This window comes from Neomonachus schauinslandi, chromosome X, assembly GCF_002201575.2.
Source record: "Neomonachus schauinslandi chromosome X, ASM220157v2, whole genome shotgun sequence".
Taxonomy (NCBI): Eukaryota; Metazoa; Chordata; class Mammalia; order Carnivora; family Phocidae; genus Neomonachus; species Neomonachus schauinslandi.
The window spans coordinates 82,670,593-82,692,683 of NC_058419.1; the positions used below are offsets into that span (position 1 = coordinate 82,670,593).

The 22,091-nt window shown below is 38.7% G+C and overlaps 1 protein-coding gene across 1 annotated transcript in view; it reads left to right on the top strand.

Annotated features, from left to right (window-relative positions):
- The first annotated feature begins 2,378 nt into the window (after window positions 1–2,378).
- The window catches only part of LOC110571140 (dynactin subunit 6-like), a 39,790-nt gene continuing 20,077 nt past the window's right edge, over window positions 2,379–22,091 (top strand). The window contains 1 exon segment of the mRNA XM_044911610.1: window positions 2,379–2,981. Within this exon segment, the coding sequence (XP_044767545.1) occupies window positions 2,379–2,981 (603 nt within the window).

The following is a 22,091-nucleotide window of genomic DNA, read 5'->3' on the forward strand; positions in this document are numbered from 1 at the left end:
TGATACATATGGTAAAGGGTCTGTTTCCAAAATATATAAGGAACTTATACAAATCAACACCCAAAAACCAACTAATCTATCTTAAATATTGGCCAAAGATATGAACAGACACTTCTCCAAGGAAGACATCCAGATGGCAAACAGACACATGAAAAGATGCTCCATATCACTCATCACCAAGGAAATGCAAATCAAAACTACACTGACATACTACCTCATACCTGTCAGAATCACTAAAATGAAAAACACAAGAAACAACTGTTGGTGAGGATGTGGAGAAAAAGGAACACACTCTTACACTGTTGGTGGGAATGCAAACTGGTGCAGCCACTGTGGAAAACAGTATGGAGGTTCATCAAAAATGCAAAAAATAAAACTACCCTACAATCCAGTAATTGCACTACTGGGTATTTACCCCCAAAATGCAAAAACACTAACTCAGATGAATATATGCATCCCTATATCTATTGCAGCATTATTTACAAAAGCCATTTTATGGAAGCAGAGCAAGTGTCCATGGATAGGTGAATTGATAAAGAAGAAGTGGTGTATATACATATATATGTACAATGGAATATTAGTCAGCCATAAATAAGAATGAAATCTTGTCATTTGAAATGACATGAATGGAACTAGACAGTATTATAGTGAATGGAATAAATCAGTCAGAGAAAGACAAATACCATGTGATTTCACTCATATGTGGAATTTAAGAAACAAATGAGCAAAAGAAAAAAAGGAGAGGGGGAGAGACAAATCAAGAAATAGACTCTTATAGAGAACAAACTGATAGTTATCAGAGGGGAGATGGGTTGGGGGGATGGGTGAAATAGGTGATGAGGAGTAAGGAGGGCACTTGTCACGACGAGCACTGGGTGATGTATGGAATTGTTGAATCACAATATTGTACACCTGAAACTAATATAACACTGTATGTTAATTATACTGGAATTAAAAAAACACACACACACAAAATGATATCACCTCACACCTGTCACAATGGCTAAAATCAAAAATACAAGAAACAAGTGTTGGTGAGGATGTAGAGAAAAAGGAACACTCATGCACTGTTGGTGGGAATACAAACTGATGCAGCCACTGTGGAAAACAGTATGGAGGTTCCTCAAAAAGTTAAAAAACAGAACTACCCTACAATTCAGTAATTGCACTATTGGGTACTTACAAAAAAAAAAAAACCCACAAAAACGTTAATTCCAAAGGATAATGCACCCCCATGTTTATTGCAGCATTATTTACAATAGCCAAATTATGGAATCAGCCCAAGTGTCTATCAAGTAACTAATGAATCACTGAACAATATATCAAAAACTAATGATGTTCTATATGTTGGCTAATGGAATTTAAAAAATAGATGAATGCATGAAGATGTGGTATATATAAACAAAATGATTAGCTTTTAACATATCTCCTTAAGTAGTTTTTACTTGTTTTGCTGTAGAACAAGTGAACAAATATGTGTCTGATTATTTAACATTTAACATTATTTTAAATATTTAACATTATTTAACATTATTTTAAACTGTAAAGATATATTTTATCAAGTTTATACTGACAAAACCAAGAATGTGAATTAAAAGATGAAAGTAATGGTCATGTACAAATGAATACTTCAACCTTAGCAAGGAATGGACAGCTCTCTTCCTATTCTACATTTTGAGATACCCCTGCTCTGTCCATTTCTCTGGCCCACTTCCCCTGTGCCCCTCCTTAGCATTCCCACTATAGTTTGTACCCATTTATATTTCAGAGTCTACAGTTTGTTTGTTTTTATTTGTCTGCTTCTAACATAAGGTTATGAAATCCATGATTATGACAAACAATGTTTCATTGGTCTTTGAATATCCAGGGCAAAGAACACTTATGTCAATATGGTGGACAGAACTATCTGCTATCATAATAAATTAATATTTTATAGACAACACAGATAGGAAAAATGCACACTTGTAATAGGGACTTGATATAGTGGATGCTATTTTTGTAGGTATAATTTCTATGACTTTTGAGATTAGCTTTCAAGCAAACTTTTTGGGAACTGTGAGGCTTTCTGGGATAATCTCATTAACAAAAAAATTTTAGCAGCCCCACCAGCTATCTAGCAAAATTCTCATTATAAAGCCTGACTTAGCACAGTGTTTTTAACAGCACCTCAGTCATGCATGTGATATAACTTTAAGATTTACAAGATATGCTCAAAATTCACATTAGTATTTCTTAATGTTTTCATTTATATTGTATCATCTTTTACTCAAACTCAATTTAAAGGAAATTTTATATCAGTACTGAAAATACAAAACATGCATTACATGCTATGGTAAATATTTTTAAAAATTAATTTCACGAGTGACAGGGGCCAAACCATGGTGGAGAAGGCTCAAAAGAGTGTAAAGATTGCTCCTGAAGAAGTTGTGTATGTAGAAAGTGAAATCTGGGGTGATGTAACTGTAAGATCTAGGACAGCGATCCACTCTAAAGCACAAATTATTGCAGAAGCCAAGCCAATAGTGACTGGTGAAGGTAACCTAACAGAAGAACAGGTGCTTATCATAAATGCTCACCCTGATAATATCACCCCTAATGCTAAAGACCCATAACTGAAACCTATGATCATTGGCACCAATAATGTGTTTGAAATTGGCTATTATTCCCAAGCCATGAAAATGGGAGATAGTAATGTTATTGTATCAAAAGCATATGTGAACAGAAATGTAATATTGACAAGTGGTTGCATCATTGCAGTTTGTTGCAACCTGAATATGTTTGAGGTCATCCCTGAGAATAGAGTGATCAATGGTGCAGACTGCCTTTGTGGTGTGCAGACTGAGCAATCACAGCCCCAAATACTACAGCTGGATTTCCTGATAAAAATCTTGCCAAACTACCACCACCTAAAGAAGACTATGAAAGGGAGCTCAACTCCAGTAATGTGTGAAGACAACAGTGAGATACCTCCTAAGGACTTGGTAATAAGATACCCCCCGAGAGTAAAACTAATTAAATCAACATGTGGTGAGGAAGTATCAGTTTATCAAGACTTGCAGTGGTTCGGGAAGAACATACCTTGAGACTCACCACTTTGGGCACTAATTGCAAGCTTAACTGAACCATCCTTTGATTTGCTAATATGGCCTCCACACTAAAATTCAGGGAAAGAAGGAACTCTGGATGAGAGCACCAGAATTCCATTCTGCACACAGTACATTTAGAGAAGCTTTCTGATTTATACATTAGTCTTATATGAATTTACTTTGTATAGCTCAGCCCCCAAGTCTGTCAATTTAGTCTATGAATTCTAAATATTCTGATAAAATAGTTTCTGACCCTTTAGGACAAAGAACAAATCAAACCTAGACTGTATTGTGCAAACTTCACTCTGTGGGGCTTCTCCATAGACAGGCTACCAGCCTTCTCTTATTAACAATCTCTATCTTACTGAGACTGAACTCAAACTTCATCACAGACATTCTAGGGAGTTATGCTAAGTGGTAGGACAAACCCTGACATGCTTGTGACATAAAAAGTAGCAACTGGCAGGAAGAAGAAAGAAACCATTTTATCATAGTGTCTTACTGCAATATGGTGATAGCTCTTGGGTCAAGATGATAGATTTTCACCAGTTGAATAGTATCAAGTTTAGAGAAGTTACTTTACACTGCTCTCTTATTCATCAGTGAACACACACTATACTAATTATCTATGCTGCATAGAAAATCGCATCCAAATGTAGCAACTTAATACAGTGAACATTTATTATCTTACACAGTTTTGGAAGGTCAAATCTAGGAATGATGTAGCTGGTGGTTCTGGCTCAGTGTGTCTCATGAAGTTCCTCTCAAGAAGTCAGTCAGACCTGGGCGCCTGGGTGGCTCAGATGATTGAGCGTCTGCCTTCGGCTCGGGTCATGATCTCAGGGTCCTGGGATCGAGTCCCACGTCAGGCTTCCTGCTCCTTGGGAGCCTGCTTCTCCCTCTGCCTCTCTCTCTCTCTCTGTCTCTCATGAATAAATAAATTTAAAAAAAATCTTAAAAAAAAAAAAAGAAGTCAGACCTGCCTGCAGTCATCTGAAGACTTGACTGGGGCTGGATAATCCACTGGCAGGAGGCCTCGGTTCCATACCACGTAAGCCTCTCCACTGGACTGTTGGGTATCCTCATGACATGGCAGCTGGTTTCCCTCAGCTTCCTTCAGATCCAAGAGAGGAAGGACCTTGTCTCTAAAGTTGCACAAGATCACTTCCACTTCATTTTATTTCTTAGAAGCAAGTCACTAAGTCCATCTCACACTCAAAGGGGAGGGGATTAAGCTCCACCTTTTAAATGGAGGGGCATCCAAGAATTCATGTTCATATTCTAAAACCACCAGCACATACACACACATCCATTTATACCGAGATGTCTCACTAGTACACTGTCCACATCTCTCAAGGGTCTCCATATTGGGGAAGATGGGTTCAGGAAGGACTTCTCTTTATTAATGGGAATGGCACATGACATCATCAGAGGTCTTATAACCTATAAACACTATCTTCTTAGAAATTTAGACTACTTGTCCCTAAATGTATCACATATTTCATTAAGCACAAGTTTAACTTCTCTCGGCTGAGTAGAAATTATTATAAATAAAAATTCTGAAGGATAAAAAATTTAATTCAATGAAATAAAAAACTATAAAAGTTTAAAAATTAAGAATGAAATATAAATGATAAACTTAATTGATTTCCCTTTTACTAAAAACTCTGGAAATGCTTTGTTATTTAATCTTCAAAACTGTCATTTAATTTATTTTTTTTTCAAAGATTTATTTATTTACTTTAGAGAGAGAGAGTGCGGGGGGGGGAGGGGCAAAGGGTGAGGGACCGAGAATCTTAAGCAGACACTGTGCTGAGTGTAGAGCCAGAGGTGGGGCTCCATCTCAGGACCCTGAGATCATGGCCTGAGCCAAAACCAAGAATCATAGGCTTAACCGACTGTGCCACCTAGCTGCCCCCATTTTAAACTTTGTGTACCACTCAATTCATCTTGGTTGCTGCCCCTTGCCTGAGTGCCACTTTCAGAAAAAAGGAAAGGGAATATTTAGACAAAAGAACAAGCACTTTGAAATTAGACAGATTTGGGATTTAATCCTAATACTTGCAATCTATTGCTACCCAACATTGTAAACTATAAAAATCCCCACTACTCTTCATTATAGAGGAATAAATAAACATGTAAAGCAATTAGTACAGTGCCTAATAAATAGCAAACTCAGAAACACCAGCTATAATTGTCATTACTGTTCAATAACAGAAAAGAACATTAATGTTTCTAGATTTGAGCTTTAGACATTTGCCACACATATTCTCAGATGTTTACATCCCTTGTTTCTTGTCAAAAACACTTAGTCCCAGAGAAGTTACGTGACTCATTTTCTTGTGGATCCTACTTTCTAATTTCCTACTGAACCCCCAGCCTATATTCCACTCTACCTCCAGCTATTACAAACTACTCCAAGTTCCCTGAACCCAGCAAGCTCTCTTTCACCTCCACATTCATTCTTCCATCTGTACACACACATGCTGGATGATTCTCCATTTGTTAATCAAGCTTTGATTTCTCCACCATTTAAAAGTTTGAGTCCCTTTGTTCATTGTATATCTCTCCACACTAAAACGAAATATTAACAGGAGCAGGGAATCTGACTGTTGTGCTCTCAACTATATCCCCAAAGCCTGAAAGATCTATAGTAAGTGATCCATAAATATTTATTGAAATAATTACTTGACCCTTGAACCAGCCTAGGATACACAGTCTGCTCCATATAGGGCTTCCACTTGAACTCTGGGAAACATGGAAACTGGCAGACTTAGGGAAGGCTCATGATCCAAGGAGGCAATACAGCTAAGGCTTCAGGCTTCTAGATTCAGAACAGGATGGAATTCTACCTCTATCTCTTACAAGTGTATGGCTTTGGGGATGCTTCTCTACTTTTGTCAGCCTTAATTTCCTCTTCTTGTTAGTTATGCTAATGAGCTATTTGCAACTGATCAACACTTTCATTCATTCATTCATTCAGCACACACTTATTGAATGTCTCCTATACTGACCGGCACTGCTTTGGGTGTCAAGGGTAAGTCATAAACAAGTTACATCTGTCAGTTCACAGTCTAATGACCAAGCAGACAAGTATCTGTCTGTTTATAGCATAGTGGTGCTAGGGCCATGATAAGGAAAGTACTGGGTTCTAGTAGCAGGGGTTGTAGGAGTGGTTGATGTTCTTCACTTCTTGTTGTTTGTCTCTAATATTGAAGTCTGTCAGTCAACAAGTCCTAAAGTCTGCTTCTGGAATCATTCTTCATGTTTCTATTCTTGCAGGCTCTGCAATGCTTGAGCTGGCCTTGACTTGACAAGACAAATATTGTAATCCTGAGGTTTTCCCCAGAGGTGGATCTTATTGACATCCAGAAGTATTTGATAGTAAAAAAATAATGATAAAAATAGCTACCACTTGTTTTCAAATGTACTTATAGATTCTTATTGTATTCATTGGGTCATAATCCATTATTATTATTATTATTACTCATTATGATGCTCAAATTGTCCCATTTTAAAACATTACCTGTGTGCCAAGCACTGTACTAAATGCTTTCTTTACTATTTCTAACCCTTGCAACATACCTATGACAAAAGTCCTGTTTTTGTTCCAATTCTACATATTGGGTAACTGAACTTAAGGGAAATGTACGGAATTGTCAAGTCATTGTGCCAGGAGAAAATGGTGGTTAAAAGTGCAGACTCAATTCTATATACCATTCAATACTGTAAGAAACCAGGGCTGCTTGGGAAAATGACTGATTCCAGGGCTGGAACAGCCAAAGTACAAAAAGAGCCGGGAACATCTTGCTGCACCAAAAAAGTTTTCAAAGAAAAATGGACACACATCCAAGAGACACAGGAACAGGAATCAAGGGGGTTTCAGTGACCAAATCTGGGCAAATTCAAGCATCAAAATAAATCATGACGGTAATGGGTTATTACCTAGTGAATAAATTATATATCCGTGAACCCATACTGAAACGAATGAAGACATAAATAATAAATGAGGGTGAGAGAAAAGCTCTTCATTGCAGAAGAATCCTCACCAGTAAATGGGGGAAAATAACGGAATTAGAAACACATACTTTATGATTGGAGGAGCAAGATGGTGGAGGAGTAGGACCTAAATTTCGTCTGGTCCCAGGAATTCAGCCGGATAGGGATCAAACCATTCTGAACACCTACGAACTCAACAGGAAATCGAAGAAAAGAATAGCAGCAACTCTCTGAATAGAAAAGCGACCACTTTCTGGAAGGTAGGAAGTGCGGAAAACTGAATCCGAGGTGATATTCGGGAGGATAGACAGCGGGGGAGGGGGCCTCCGTCCGCCGCTTCTAGCAAGTGATGGAGCCGCAGAGCACAAAATCGGAACTTTTAGAAGTCGGTTCTGCTGAGGGACATCGCTCCAGTGGCTAAGTGGGGGTGGAACCCTCGCTGGGACAGTGTGGTCTCAGGACCCTCGGGGTCACAGAAGGACTGGGGGTGCCTGAGTGCAGCAGAGCTCCCAGGTATCGGAGCGGGGAGGCGGGCAGCACAGACGGAGCTGAGGAGCGGGCTCTCAGCTCGGGGTTGCCATAAACCGTGATCTGCGGCACAGTCAGGCCACTGCTCCTCCAGCAGGGACCCAACAAGCGGCAGATCCGGGGAGACTCCCCTTCCTCCCCTGGGAGGAGAGGTGCGGGAGCGCACCACAGGGATCTGCTGGATTTGGGGATTCCGCACGGGGTTGTGCGCCAGAGATAGGAACGTTTGGTCACAGGCTGGGTGAGCACGGAGTGCGGCCGGAGACCAGGGAGATGGGAGTGATTGACTGCTTTTCTCTGGGGGCGCACTGAGGAGCGGGGCCCCGAGTTCTCAGCTCCTCCGGGGCAGAGATTGGGAGGCCGCCATTTTCACTCTCAGCCTCCAAAGCTGTAGGGAAAGCTTGCAGGGAACAAAGCTCCCGAGAGCAAACCTGAGCAGATTACTTAGCCCGGATGAGCAAGGGCAGGGCAATTCCGCCTCCGGCAAAGACTTTTGGAACGACGGCAACAGGCTCCTCCCCCAGAAGATCAGCAAGAAGAGCCAGCCAAGACCAAGTTTACCGATCAATGAGAACGGCAGAACTCCAGCACTAGGGGAATACTGCACATAGAATCCATGGCTTTTTTCCCCCTGATTCTTTAGTCTTTCAACATTAATTTTTTTTAAATTCTGTTTTTCCTTTTTTTTTTAAATTTTTCTTTTTTGCTTTTTCAACCAACATCTTATCAATCCCTTTTTTAAAAAATCTTTTTATTTTTCATTTTTAGAGTCATATTCTATCCCTTCCTAGTAGTGAACCTTATTTTTGGTGTGTGTGTGTGTGTGTGTGTGTGTGTGTGTGTATTGTTCTCTCTTTAAAATTTTGGGATACAGTTTCTTCTAACAGACCAAAATATACCCTAAATCTCTAGTGTATGGCTTTGTTCTAGCCTCCTGCCTGACCACATTCTCTCCCTTTTTTTCTTAAATTCCTCCTCTTATTTTTTCAACCAACTTATCATTTCCTTTTATAAAATCTTTTATACTTTTCATCTTTACAGTCATAGTCCATCCCTTCATCGTATTTACCCTTATTTTTGTACATATATAAGTTTTCCTTTCTTTAAACTTTTGGGAGGCACTTTCTTCTAACAGACCAAAATATGCCCCAAATCTAGTGTGTGGCACTGATCTATGCACCAGTGTGATCATATTCTTTTTCTCTTCTTTCCCTTTCTTTTCCCCCAGTTTCAGGTCTCTTCTGATTTGTTTAGTGTATATTTTTGGGGGGTCGTTGTTACCCTGTTAGCATTTTGTTCTCTCATTCATCTATTCTCCTCTGGACAAAATGACAAGATGGAAAAAATCACCTCAAAAAAAAGAACAAGAGGCAGTACTGACTGCCAGGGATCTGATCAATACGGACATTAGTAAGATGTTGGAACTAGAGTAGAATGACGATTTTAGAGATACTAGCTGGGCTTGAAGAAAGCATGGAAGATATTAGAGAAACCCTTTCTGGAGAAATAAAAGAACTAAAATCTAACGAAGTCGAAATCAAAAAGGCTATTAATGAGGTGCAATCAAAAATGGAGGCTCTAACTGCTAGGATAAATGAGACAGAAGAGAGAATTAGTGATACAGAAGGCCAAATGATGGAAAATAAAGAAGCTGAGAAAAAGAAAGCTAAACAACTACTGGATCACGAGGGCAGAATTTGAGAGATAAGTGATACCATAAAACAAAACAATATTAAAATAATTGGGATCCCAGAAGAAAGAGAGAGGGGCAGAAGGTATATTGGAGCAAATTATAGCAGAGAACTTCCCTAATTTGGGGAAGGAAACAGGCATCAAAATCCAGGAGGCACAGAGAACCCCCCTCAAAATCAATAAAAATAGGTCAACACCCCGATATCTAATAGTAAAACTGACGAGTCTCAGAGACAAAGAGAAAATCCTGAAAGCAGCTCGGGACAAGAGATCTGTAACCTACAATGGTAGAAACATTAGATTGGCAACAGACCTATCCACAGAGACCTGGCAGGCCAGAAAGGACTGGCATGATATATTTAGAGCACTAAACAAGAAAAATAGGCAGCCAGGAATACTATATCCAGCTAGGCTGTCATTTAAAATAGAAGGAGAAATAAAAAGCTTCCAGGACTAACAAAGACTAAAGGAATTTGCAAACACGAAACCAGCCCTACAAGAAATATTGAAAGGGGTCCTCTAAGCAAAGAGAGAGCCTAAAGTAACATAGACCAGAAAGGAACACAGACCATATACAGTAACAATAACCTTACAGGCAATACAATGGCACTAAAGTCATATCTTTCAATAGTTACCCTGAATGTAAATGGGCTAAATGCCCCAATCAAAAGACACAGGGTATCAGATTGGATAAAAAAAAACAAGACCCATCGATATGCTGTCTGCAAGAGACTCATTTTAGACCCAAAGACACCTCCAGATTGAAAGTGAGGGGGTGGAAAACCATTTACCATGCTAATGGACACCAAAAGAAAGCTGGGGTGGCAATCCTTAGATCAGACAAATTAGATTTTAAACCCAAGACTATAATAAGACATGAGGAAGGACACTATATCATACCTAAAGGGTGTATCCAACAGGAAGATCTCACAATTGTAAATATCTATGCCCCTAACATGGGAGCAGCCAATTATATAAGCCAATTAATAACAAAAGCAAAGAAACACACTGACAACAATAAGAGTGGGGGACTTTAACAGCCCCCCTCATTGAAATGGACAGATCATCTAAGCATAAGATCAACAAGGAAATAAAGACTTTTTTGTTGACACACTGGACCACATGGACTTCACAGATATATTCAGAACATTCCATCCCAAAGCAACAGAATACACATTCTTCTCTAATACCCATGGAACATTCTCCAGAATACATCACATCCTAGATCACAAATCAGGTCTCAACCAGTACCAAAAGACTGGGATCATTCCCTGCCTATTTTCAGACACACTGCTTTAAAACTAGAACTCAGTCACAAGAGGAACGTCGGAAAGAACTCAAATACATGGAGGCTAAAGAGCATCCTACTAAAGAATGAATGGGGCAACCAGTTAATTAAAGAAGAATTTAAAAAATTCATGGAAACAAATGAAAATGAAAACACAACTGCTCAAAATCTTTGGGATGCAGCAAAGGCGGTCCTAAGAGGAAAGTCTATAGCAATACAAGCCTTTCTCAAGAAACAAGAGAGGTCTCAAATACACAACCTAACCCTACACCTACAGGAGCTGGAGAAAGAACAGCAAATAAAGCCTAAACCCAGCAGGTGAAGAGAAATAATAAAGATCAGAGCAGAAATCAATGAAATAGAAACCAAAAGAACAGTAGAACCTATCAACGAAACTAGGAGCTGGTTCTTTGAAAGAATTAACAAGACTGATAAACCCCTGGCCAGACTTACCAAAAAGAAAAGAGAAAGGACCCAAATAAATAAAATCATGAATGAAAGAGGAGAGATCACAACCAACACCAAATAAATACAAACAATTATAAGAACATATTATGAGCAACTATATGCCAGTAAATTAAATAATCTGGAAGAAATGGATGCATTCCTAGAGATGTATAAACTACCAAAACCGAACCAGGAAGAAATAGAAAACCTGAACAGACCTATAACCACTAAGGAAATTGAAGCAGTAATCAAAAATCTCCCAACAAACAAAACCCCAGGGCCAGATGGCTTCCCAGGGGAATTCCACCAAACATTTATTTTTTTTAAAGATTTTATTGATTTATTTTGATAGAGAGAGAGAGACAGCGAGAGAGGGAACACAAGCAGTGGGAGGGTGGGAAAGGGAGAAGCAGGCTTCCTGCAGAGCAGGGAGCCCGATGTGGGTCTCGATCCGAGGACCCTGGGATCATGACCTGAGCTGAAGGCAGACGCTTAATGACTGTGCCACCCAGGCACCCCTCTACCAAACTTTAAAGAAAAATTAATACCTATTCTTCTGAAACTGTTCCAAAAAATAGAAATGGAAGGAAAACTTCCAAACTCGTTTTATGAGGCCACCATTACCTTGATCCCAAAACCAGACAAAGACCCCATCAAAAAGGAGAATTACAGACCAATATCCTTGATGAACATGGATGCAAAAATTCTCACCAAAATACTAGCCAATAGGATCCAAGAGTACATTAAAAGGATTATTCACCACACGACCAAGTGGCATGTATCCCTGGGCTGCAAGGTTGGTTCAACATCCGCAAATCAATCCATGTGATACAATACATTAATAAAAGAAAGAACAAGAACCATATGATCCTCTCAATAGATGCAGAAAAAGCTTTTGACAAAGTACAGCATCCTTTCTTGATCAGAGTATAGGGATAGAGGGTACATACCTCAATATCATAAAAGCCATCTATGAAAAGCCCACAGCGAGTATCATTCTCAATGGAGAAAAACTGAGAGCTTTCCCCCTAAGGTCAGGAACACAGCAGGGATGTCCACTATCACCACTGGTATTCAGCATAGTATTAGAAGTCCTAGCCACAGCAATCAGACAACAAAAAGAAATCAAAGGCATCCGAATCGGCAAAGAAGAAGTCACACTCTCACTCTTTGCAGATGAGATGATACTTTACGTGGAAAACCCAAAAGACTCCATTCCAAAACTGCTAGAACTCACACAGGAATTCAGTGAAGTGGCAGGATATAAAATCAATGCACAGAAATCAGTGGCATTCCTATACACCAACAACAAGACAGAAGAAAGAGAAATTAAGGAGTCAATCCCATTTACAACTGCACCCAAAACCAAAAGATACCTAGGAATAAATCTAACCAAAGAGGCAAAGAATCTGTACTCAGAAAATTATAAAATACTCATGAAAGAAACTGAGGAAGACACAAAGAAATGGAAAAACGTTCCATGCTCATGGATTGGAAGAACAAATATTGTGAAGATGTCAATGCTACCTAGAGCAATCTACACATTTAATGGAATCCCTATCAAAATACCATCAACTTTTTTCAAAGAAATGGAACAAATAATCCTAAAGTTTGTATGGAACCAGAAAAGACCCCGAATAGCCAGAGGAATGTTGAAAAGGAAAAGCAAAGCTGGTGGCATCACAATTCTGGACTTCAGGCTCTATTACAAAGCTGTCATCATCGAGACAGTATGGTACTGGCACAAAACAGACACATAGATCAATGGAACAGAATAGAGAGCCCAGAAATGGACCGTCAACTCTATGGTCAGCTAATCTTCAACAAAGCAGGAAAGAATATCTCATGGAAAAAAGACAAATGGTGTTGGGAAAATTGGACAGCCACATGCAGAAGAATGAAACTGGACCATTTCCTCACACCACACACAAAAATAGACTCAAAACGGATGAAAGACCTAAATGTGAGAGAGGAATCCATCAAAATCCTTGAGGAGAACACAGGCAACAACCTCTTCGACCTCAGCCACAGCAACTTCCTAGAAACTTTGCCAAAGGCAAGGGAAGCAAGGGCAAAAATGAAGGATTGGGACTTCATCAAGATAAAAAGCTTTTGCACAGCAAAAGAAACAGTCAACAAAACCAAAAGACAACCAACAGAATGGGAGAAGATATTTGCAAATGACATATCAGATAAAGGGCTAGTATCCAAAATCTATAAAAAAAACTTATCAAACTCAACACCCAAAAAACAAATGATCCAATCAAGAAATGGGCAGAAGACATGAACAGACATTTTTCCAAGGAAGACATCCAAATGGCCAACAGACACATGAATAAGTGCTCAACATCACTCGACATCAGGGAAATCCAAATCAAAACCTCAATGAGATACCACCTCACACCAGTCAGAATGGCTAAAATTAACAAGTCAGGAAATGACAGATGTTGGCAGGGATGCAGAGAAAGGGGAACCCTCCTACACTGTTGGTGGGAATGCAAGCTGTGCAGCCACTCTGGAAAACAGTATGGAGGTTCCTCAAAAAGTTGAAAATAGAGCTACCATATGATCCAGCAATTGCACTACTGGGTATTTACCCCAAAGATACAAATGTAGGGATCCAAAGGGGTACATGCACCCCGATGTTTATAGGAGCAACATCCACAATAGCCGAACTATGGAAAGAGCCAAGATGTCCATCGACAGATGAATGCATAAAGAAGATGTGGTATATATATACAATGGAATATTATGCAGCCATCAAAACAAAGGAAATCTTGCCTTTTGCAATGACGTGGATGGAACTGGAGAGTATTATGCTAAGCAAAATAAGTCAAACAGAGAAAGACATGTATCATATGATCTCACTCATATGAGGAACTCTTAATCTCAGGAAACAAACTGAGGGTTGCTGGAGTGGTGGGGGGTGGGAGGGATGGGGTGGCTGGGTGCTAGACATTGGGGAGGGTATGTGCCATGGTGAGTGCTGTGAATTGTGTAAGACTGTTGAATCACAGACCTGTACCTCTGAAACAAATAATACATTACATGTTAAATTAAAAAAGAAGATATTAGGAAGGGAAAAATGAAGGGGGGGAAACAGGAGAGGGAGATGAACCATGAGAGATGATGGACTCTGAAAAACAAACTGAGGGTTCTATAGGGGAGGGGGGTGAGGGATGGGTTAGCCTGGTGATGGGTATTAAAGAGGGCACGTTCTGCATGGAGCACTGTGTGTTATGCACAAACAATGAATCATGGAACACTACATCAAAAACTAATGATGTAATGTATGGTGATTAACATAACAATAAAAAATTTTTTTAAAAAAGAAATTCCTTTGGGGGAGAAAAGAAACTAATGATGTAATGTATGGTGATTAACATAACATAATAAAATTAAAAAAAAAATGAACACAAAAGTTAAACATGTAACCGAGTGATTCTACACCTAGATGTAAAACCAAAAGAATTGAAAACAGGTGTTCAACAGATACTTATACATGAATGTTTATAGCAACATTATTCACAGTAGCCAAAATATAGAAATAAAATGTCATCAAGGGATTAATGTATATACAAATAGTATGTCCATAAAATTGGCTATTATTCAGTTGTAACAAGTACTGATAGATGCCATAATATGGATGAGCTTGGAAACGTTGCTGAGTGAAAGAAACCTGACAAAAGATCACATTTTGTATGATTTCATTTATATGAAATATATAGTATAGGTAAATCCAAAGAAACAGAAAGCAGATTGAAGGTTTCCAGGGACTGGGGAGAGAGAGGAATGGGGAATAACTGTTTAATGGATACAGGATTTTATTTTGGCATGATGAAGATGCTTTGGAATTAAATAGATGTGGTGGTTGCATAAAACCGTGAATGTATTTAGTGCCACTAAGTTGTGAATATGTGAATGGCCCCCTAAAAATAAATCAAGTTGTATATGTGGTAAAAAAATTAAAAAGAAACACATAATTTTTAAACCATTATGTCTTAATGGATTTAGTCAAGAATCATCCATGGATGATTAGAACAGGATATTTCCATAGCCTCCAGGTATCTCCACACAAAATATTTAAGTGCACAAAGAAAAAACATTAACTCTACATTGAGTAATCTGATGAATACAACCTTAACCAAGAGATCAAATTTAGTATCACCAATGAGGGAATAAATGGACATCATGTGGTAATTGATATAATGCACTGAGAAGGATATAGTAACACTCTGTGGTCTTCCTTGCAGAAATGCATAAGCTGAATCTAATCACGAAAATGGAAAATCAGGTAAACCCAAGTTGAGGGACACTCTAGTAAATGGTTCATACTTCTCAAAACCATTATGGTTGTACAAGACAATACGTTTGAGGACTTGTTCCAGACTGAAGAAGAATAAAGTGAAATAACAACTAAATACAATGCATGATACTAGATTGGAGAGAACAGAAAAATTATAAAATTTATAAAATTTTCTACAAATGACATTATTGAGATAATTGGCCACATTTGAATAAGGTCTATAAATGAGATATATAATAGTATAGTATCAATGTTAATGTATTGATTTTGGTAATTGTAGTGTGTTTATGCAAAAGTTACGCTAAAGTGCTTAGAGGAGGGGCGCCTGGGTGGCTCAGTCATGAAGCATCTGCCTTTGGCTCGGGTCATGATCCCGGGGTCCTGGGATTGAGCCCTGCGCATCGGCCTCCCTGCTTGGTGGGAAGCCTGCTTCTCCCTCTCCCACTCCCCCTGCTTGTGTTCCCTCTCTCACTGTATCTCTCTCTGTCAAATAAATAAATCTTAAAAATAAAGTAAAATAAAGTGCTTAGGGGTAAAAGGACATGTCTGCAGCTTACTCTCAAATAGTTTAGAAAAATTTGTACGTGTATGTACGGGTATCTGTGTGTGATGTGTGTAAGTAGAAAAAGAAAAAGGGAGGAAGAGAGAGTGACAGAGATGGAGAGAAGGAAATCGGGAGACAAAGGGGAAAAGAAAGAGAATAAATTGCAAAATGTTAACAAGCTACTTGGGTCAAGTATAAACAGGAGTTCCATGTACTATTTTTTCAACTTTTTTGTAAGCTTGAAATTATTTCAAAATAGATGGCGGTTAGGAAGATAGTGAGGCAGGAGGATCCTAAGTTCATCTCCTACCACAGGCACACCTGGATAACAGCCACATCAGTGCACCCAACCCAGAAAATGACCCAAAGACTGACAGAACAGACTTTCCACAGTAAAACATAGAGAGGAGGTCATATTGAAAACATGGTAGGAGAGGCAGAGATGCAGTCAAGAACCAAACTCCCTGTCAGGCAAACTACAAACAAGAGGGACACAACAAGCATGGAGAAGGGAGAGCAGATCCCACACCAGGCACCTCGGGCACAGGGGACCTGCGCTGGTAAGACAAGTCCCCATAACATTTGGCTTTGAAAACCAGTGGGGCTTAACCGTGAGTTTTTACAACCAATGGGGCTTAACTCCAGGTACTTTAAAAATCAGCAGGCTTGGGGTGCCTGGGTGGCTCAGTCGGTTAAGCGTCTGCCTGTAGCTCAGGTCATGATCCCAGGGTCCTGGGATGGAGCCCTGTGTTGGGCTCTCCGCTCAGTGGGGAGCCTGCTTCTCCTCTCCCTCTGACTACTGCTCCCCCTGCTTGTGCTCTCTGTGTGTCAAATAAGTAAATACAATCTTTTTTAAAAATTCAGCAGGCTTGGCTCTGGGAGATCAGAGGGCAATCGGAAACTGAGTCTCCACCCTTAAAGAGACAGCACAACAAACAACCCCACAGAGATATAGCATAGAAGCAGCAGTTTGAAAAGTGCCTGGGATATACCAAAGGAGAATTATTTACTAACCTCAGAAAGCATGCTGGAGGGGCAGGGATCTTTAGGTGACTTCTCCAAAAACAAAAGAGCTGGAAGGCATCATTTCTCCATTCCTTTCCGCAGCCTAGACAGACAACTTCTGGAACCAGCGTGAACACTCAGTCCCAGTAGGGATTGATGCAACTCTAAAGTAACTCCTGCCCTGAGGAGAGTGGAAGGAAACCTTTATGTGTTTCCACCAGTCTCAGCAGCTGAACCTTCTAACTGGCATTGTGGAGAGAGTGCCTGCTGATCAATGCCTTTTGCAGCCCCAGTAGACAGATAAGGGCAGGCATCTATTCTGACAGCCAGCCCCACCCACCAACAAGAACCTCTCTGGGCACAGCACAGGGAGAGAGCCCTGCAGTTCGGGGTTACTGTAATCCCTGCAGAAGAATTGGGGGCAGGCATATGGTTTCCTTGCAGGTCCCGCCCATCAACAAAAGCCTCTTAGGGGACAATGCAGGGAGAGCACTCTGTAGTTCAGTGTGACTGTAGCCCCAGCAAATGGACCGAGGGCACGTATCTTGTCTGACTGCTGACACTGCCCAACTAAAACCCCACAGTGGCCACAGGGATCTCCTTTGTAGAGTTCCCCTTACATATAACTCTTTTCTTTTCTCTTACTATTTTAATTTTTTTTCTCTTTATCACTATATTTTGCTACTTTAATTTTGTCTTTAATGTGTCTGTGTGTGGACCTCCTTGGGTTGATTTTGGGGGGGCTCTCTGTGCCTCCTGGATCTGGATATCTGTTTCCTTCCCCAGATTTGGAAAGATTTGGAATGACACATTGTATCAGATGAATTTAACAGATAAATTCAGAACATTCTATCCAAAAACAGCAGAATACACATTCTTTTTAGGTGCACATGGAACATTATAATAGATTACATGTTAGGCCACAAAACAAGTCTCAATAATTCAAAAAGATTGAAATAATTTCATGCATCTTTTCTGACCACAACAGTATGAAGCTAGAAATCAATCACAAGAAAATATCTGGAAAGAACACAAATACATGAAGGCTAAATAACATTCTAATAACAATTAATGGGTAAACCAAGAAATCAAAGAGGAAATAAAAAAATACATGGAGACAAATGAAAATGGAAATACAACAGTCCAAAATCTTTGGAATGCAGCAAAAGCTGTTCTAAGAGGGAAGATTGTAACACTGCAGACCTACCTCAAGAAGCAAGAAAAATCTCAAATAACCTAACCTTGCACCTAAAGGAGCTAGATAAAGAAGAAAAACAAAGCCCAAGCCAGTCAAAGAAAGGAAATAATAAAGATTAGAACAAAAATAAATGAAATAGAGACCAAATAAAAGATAAATGAAACCAGGAGCTTGCTCTTTGAAAAGATCAACAAAATTGATAAGCCTTTAGCCAGACTCATCAAAAAAAGAAGACAGAGAACTGAAATAAATAAAATGAGAAATGAAGGAGGAGAAATAATAACCAACACCACAGAAATACAAAGTATTAAAGGAGAATATTATGAAAAATTATATGCCAACAAATTGGGCAACCTTCTAGAAATGGATAAATTCCTAGAAACATATAACCTGCCCAAACTGAATCAGGAATAAATAGAATATTGGAAAAAACAATTACTAGAAATGAAATTGAATCTGTAATCAAAAAACTCCCAACAAATGAAAGCTCAGGACCAGATGTCCTCACAGGTGAATTCTACCAAACATTTAAATATCAGACAATACCTATTCTTCTCAAACTATTCCAAAAAATAAAAGAGGAAAGAAAGCTTCCAAATTCATTCTACAATGCCAGCATTATCCTGATACCAAAACCAGAAGTAGCCACTACAAAAAAAAAAAAAAAGAAAAGAAAAGAAAGAAAAGAAAAACTACAGGGCAGTATGTCTGATGAACACAGTAGCAAAATTCCTCAACAAAATATTAGCAAACCAAATCCCAAAACACATTAAAAAAATCATTCACCATGATCAAGTCAGATTTATTCCAGAGATGCAAGTGTGGTTCAATATTTGTAAATCAATCAATGTGATACATCACATTAACAGGATAAAGGATAAAAACCATATGATCATCTCAATGCAGAAAAAGCAATGACAAAGTGTAACATCCATTCATTAGAAAAATTCCCTACAAAGTAAGTTTAGAGAAAACATACTTTAATAAAGTCCATATATGAGAAATGCACAACTAACATCATACTTGATAGTGGAAAATTGAGAGCTTTTCCTCTAATATCAGGCACAAGAGAAGGATGTCCACTCTCAACACTTTTATTCAACGTAACACTAGAATTCCTAGCCGGAGCAATCAGACAATAAAAGAAATAAAAAGCACCCAAATGGGTAAGGAAGAAGTAAAATTTTCACTATTTGCAGGTGACATGATGCTATATATATAAAAACTCTAAAGAAAAACCTAAATTGAGACCTGAAACCATAAAAATCTTAGAATAGAACACAGACACTAATTTCTCTGACATCGGCTATAGCAACATTTTTCTAGATATATCTCCTGAGGCAAGAGAAATAAAATCAAAATTAAACTATTGGGCCTATATCAAAATGAAAAAAGCTTCTGCACAGCAAAGGAAACAATCAACAAAATGACAAGGCAAACTATGGAATGGGAGAAGATATTTGCAAGTGACATACCCAATAAAGGGTTAGTCTCCAAAATATATAAAGAACTTACACAACTTAACAATGAAAACACAATCTAATTTAAAAATGGATAGAAGACATGAACAGACATTTCTCCAAAGACATCCAGATGGCCAACAGACATATGAAAAGATACTCAACATCACTCATCATCAGGGAAATGCAAATCAAAATTACAATGAAATATGTACAACTATCAGAATGGCTAAAATCAAAACCACAAGAAACTACACATATTGGGGAGGAGGTGGAGAAAAAGGAACACTTAAGCACTGATGGTGGGAATGCAAACCGGTGCAGCCACTCTGGAAAACAGTATGGAGATTCCTCAAAAAATTAAAAATAGAACTACCTTATGATCCAGTGATTGCACTACTGAGCATTCACCCCAAAAATACAAAATACTATTTCAAAGTGATACATGTACCCTGATATTTATAGCAGCAATATTTACAATAGCCAAATCATGGAAGCAGTCCTAGTGTCCACTGATAGATGAATAAAGAAGATGTGGTACACATACACAATGGAATATTATTCAGCCATAGAAAAGAATGAAATCTTGCCATTTGCAACAACATGGATGGAGCTAGAGAGTATAATGCTAGGTGAAATAAGTCAGTCAGAGAAAGAGAGATACCATATGATTTCACTCCCATGTGGAATTTAAGAAAACAAAACAAAAATGAGCAAAGGAAAGGGAGGGAGGGAGGGGGAGAGAAAGAGAGAGACAAACCAGGAAGCAGACATTAACTATAGAGAACAAACTGATGGTTACAGAGGGGAGGTGGAGAGGTGGGTAAAATACACGATGGGGATTAAGGAGTGCACTTGTCCTGATGAGCACCGGGTGACATATGGAATTGTTGAATCACTATATTGTATACCTCAAACTAATATAACACTGTAAGTTAGCTATACTAGAATTTAAAATAAAATAAAATAAAAAATAAAGAAACCTGAAAGATACAGAAAATAGCACTAGAACTAATAAATGAATTCAGTAAAGTCACAGGATACAAAATTAATTTGTAAAAATCTGTTGCATTTCTATACATTGATAACAAAGGAGCAGAAAGAGAAATTAAGGGAAAAATCCCATTTATAATTGCACCAAAAATAATAAAATACCTAGCAGCAAACTTAACCAAGGAGGTGAAAGATCTGTACTCTGAAAACTATAAAACACTGATGAAAGAAAGTAAAGGCAACACAAAGGAATGGAAAGATATTCCATGCTCACAGATTGGAAGAAACGACACTGTTAAAATGTCCATACTACCCAAAACAATCTACAGATTTAAAGCAATCCCAATCAAAATAACAACAGCATTTTTCACAGAGCTAGAACAAACAATCCTACAATTTGTATGGAATCACAAAAGACCCCAAATAGCTAAAGCAATCTTGAAAAATAAAAACAAAGCTGGAGGCATCACAATTCCAGATTTTAAGTTATATCACAAACCTGCAGTAATCAAAACAGTATGGTACTGTCACAAAAACAGACACAAACATCAATGGAATAGAATAGAGAACCCAGAAATAAATCTACACTTTTTTTTTTTAAATCTTTTTTTTTTAAAGATTTTTATTTATTTATTTGACAGAGAGATAGAGAGCACAAGTAGGCAGAGCGGCAGGCAGAGGGAGAGGGAGAAGCAGGCTCCCCACTGAGCAGGGAGCCGGACGTGGGGCTCGATCCCAGGACCCCAGGATCATGACCTGAGCCGAAGGCAGCCGCTTAACCGACTGAGCCACCCAGGCGCCCCTAAATCTACACTTTTAAGGTTAATTAATCTATGACAAAAGAGGCAAGAAGGTGCAACGGGAAAAAGACAGTCTCTTCAACAAATGGTGTTGGGAAAACTGTACGGCAACATGCAAAAAACAAAACTGAAAGGAACACTTTCTTTTTTCTAATTTTTTATTTAAATTCGATTTAGTTACCATATAGTGTATTATTAGTTTCAGGGGTAGAATTTAGTGATTCATCAGTTGCATATAACACCCAGTGCTCATTCTATCAGGTGCTCTCCTTAATGCCCATCACCCAATTACCCCCTCCTACCACCACCTCTCCTCCAGCAATCCTCAGTTTGTTTCCTAGAGTTAAGAGTCTCTTACGGTTTGCCTCTCTCTCTGTGTGTATCTTATTTTATTTTTCCTTCCCTTCCCCTATAATCATTTGATTTGTTTCTTAAATTCCACATGAGTGAAATCATATGGTATTTATCTTTCTCTGACTGACTTATTTCACTTAGCGTAATACCCAAATACTTTCTTACACCATCCACCAAACTAAATTTAAAATGGACTAAAGATGTAGAAGTGAGGCCTGCAACCATAAAATTCCTAAAGGAAAATACAGCCAGTAATTTCTTTGACAACAGCCATAAAAATATTTTTCTAGATATGTCTCTTCCGAAAAGAGAAATAAAAGCAAAATTAAACTACTGGGACTACACCAAAATAAAAATATTCAGAACACTGAAGGAAATCATCAACAAAACA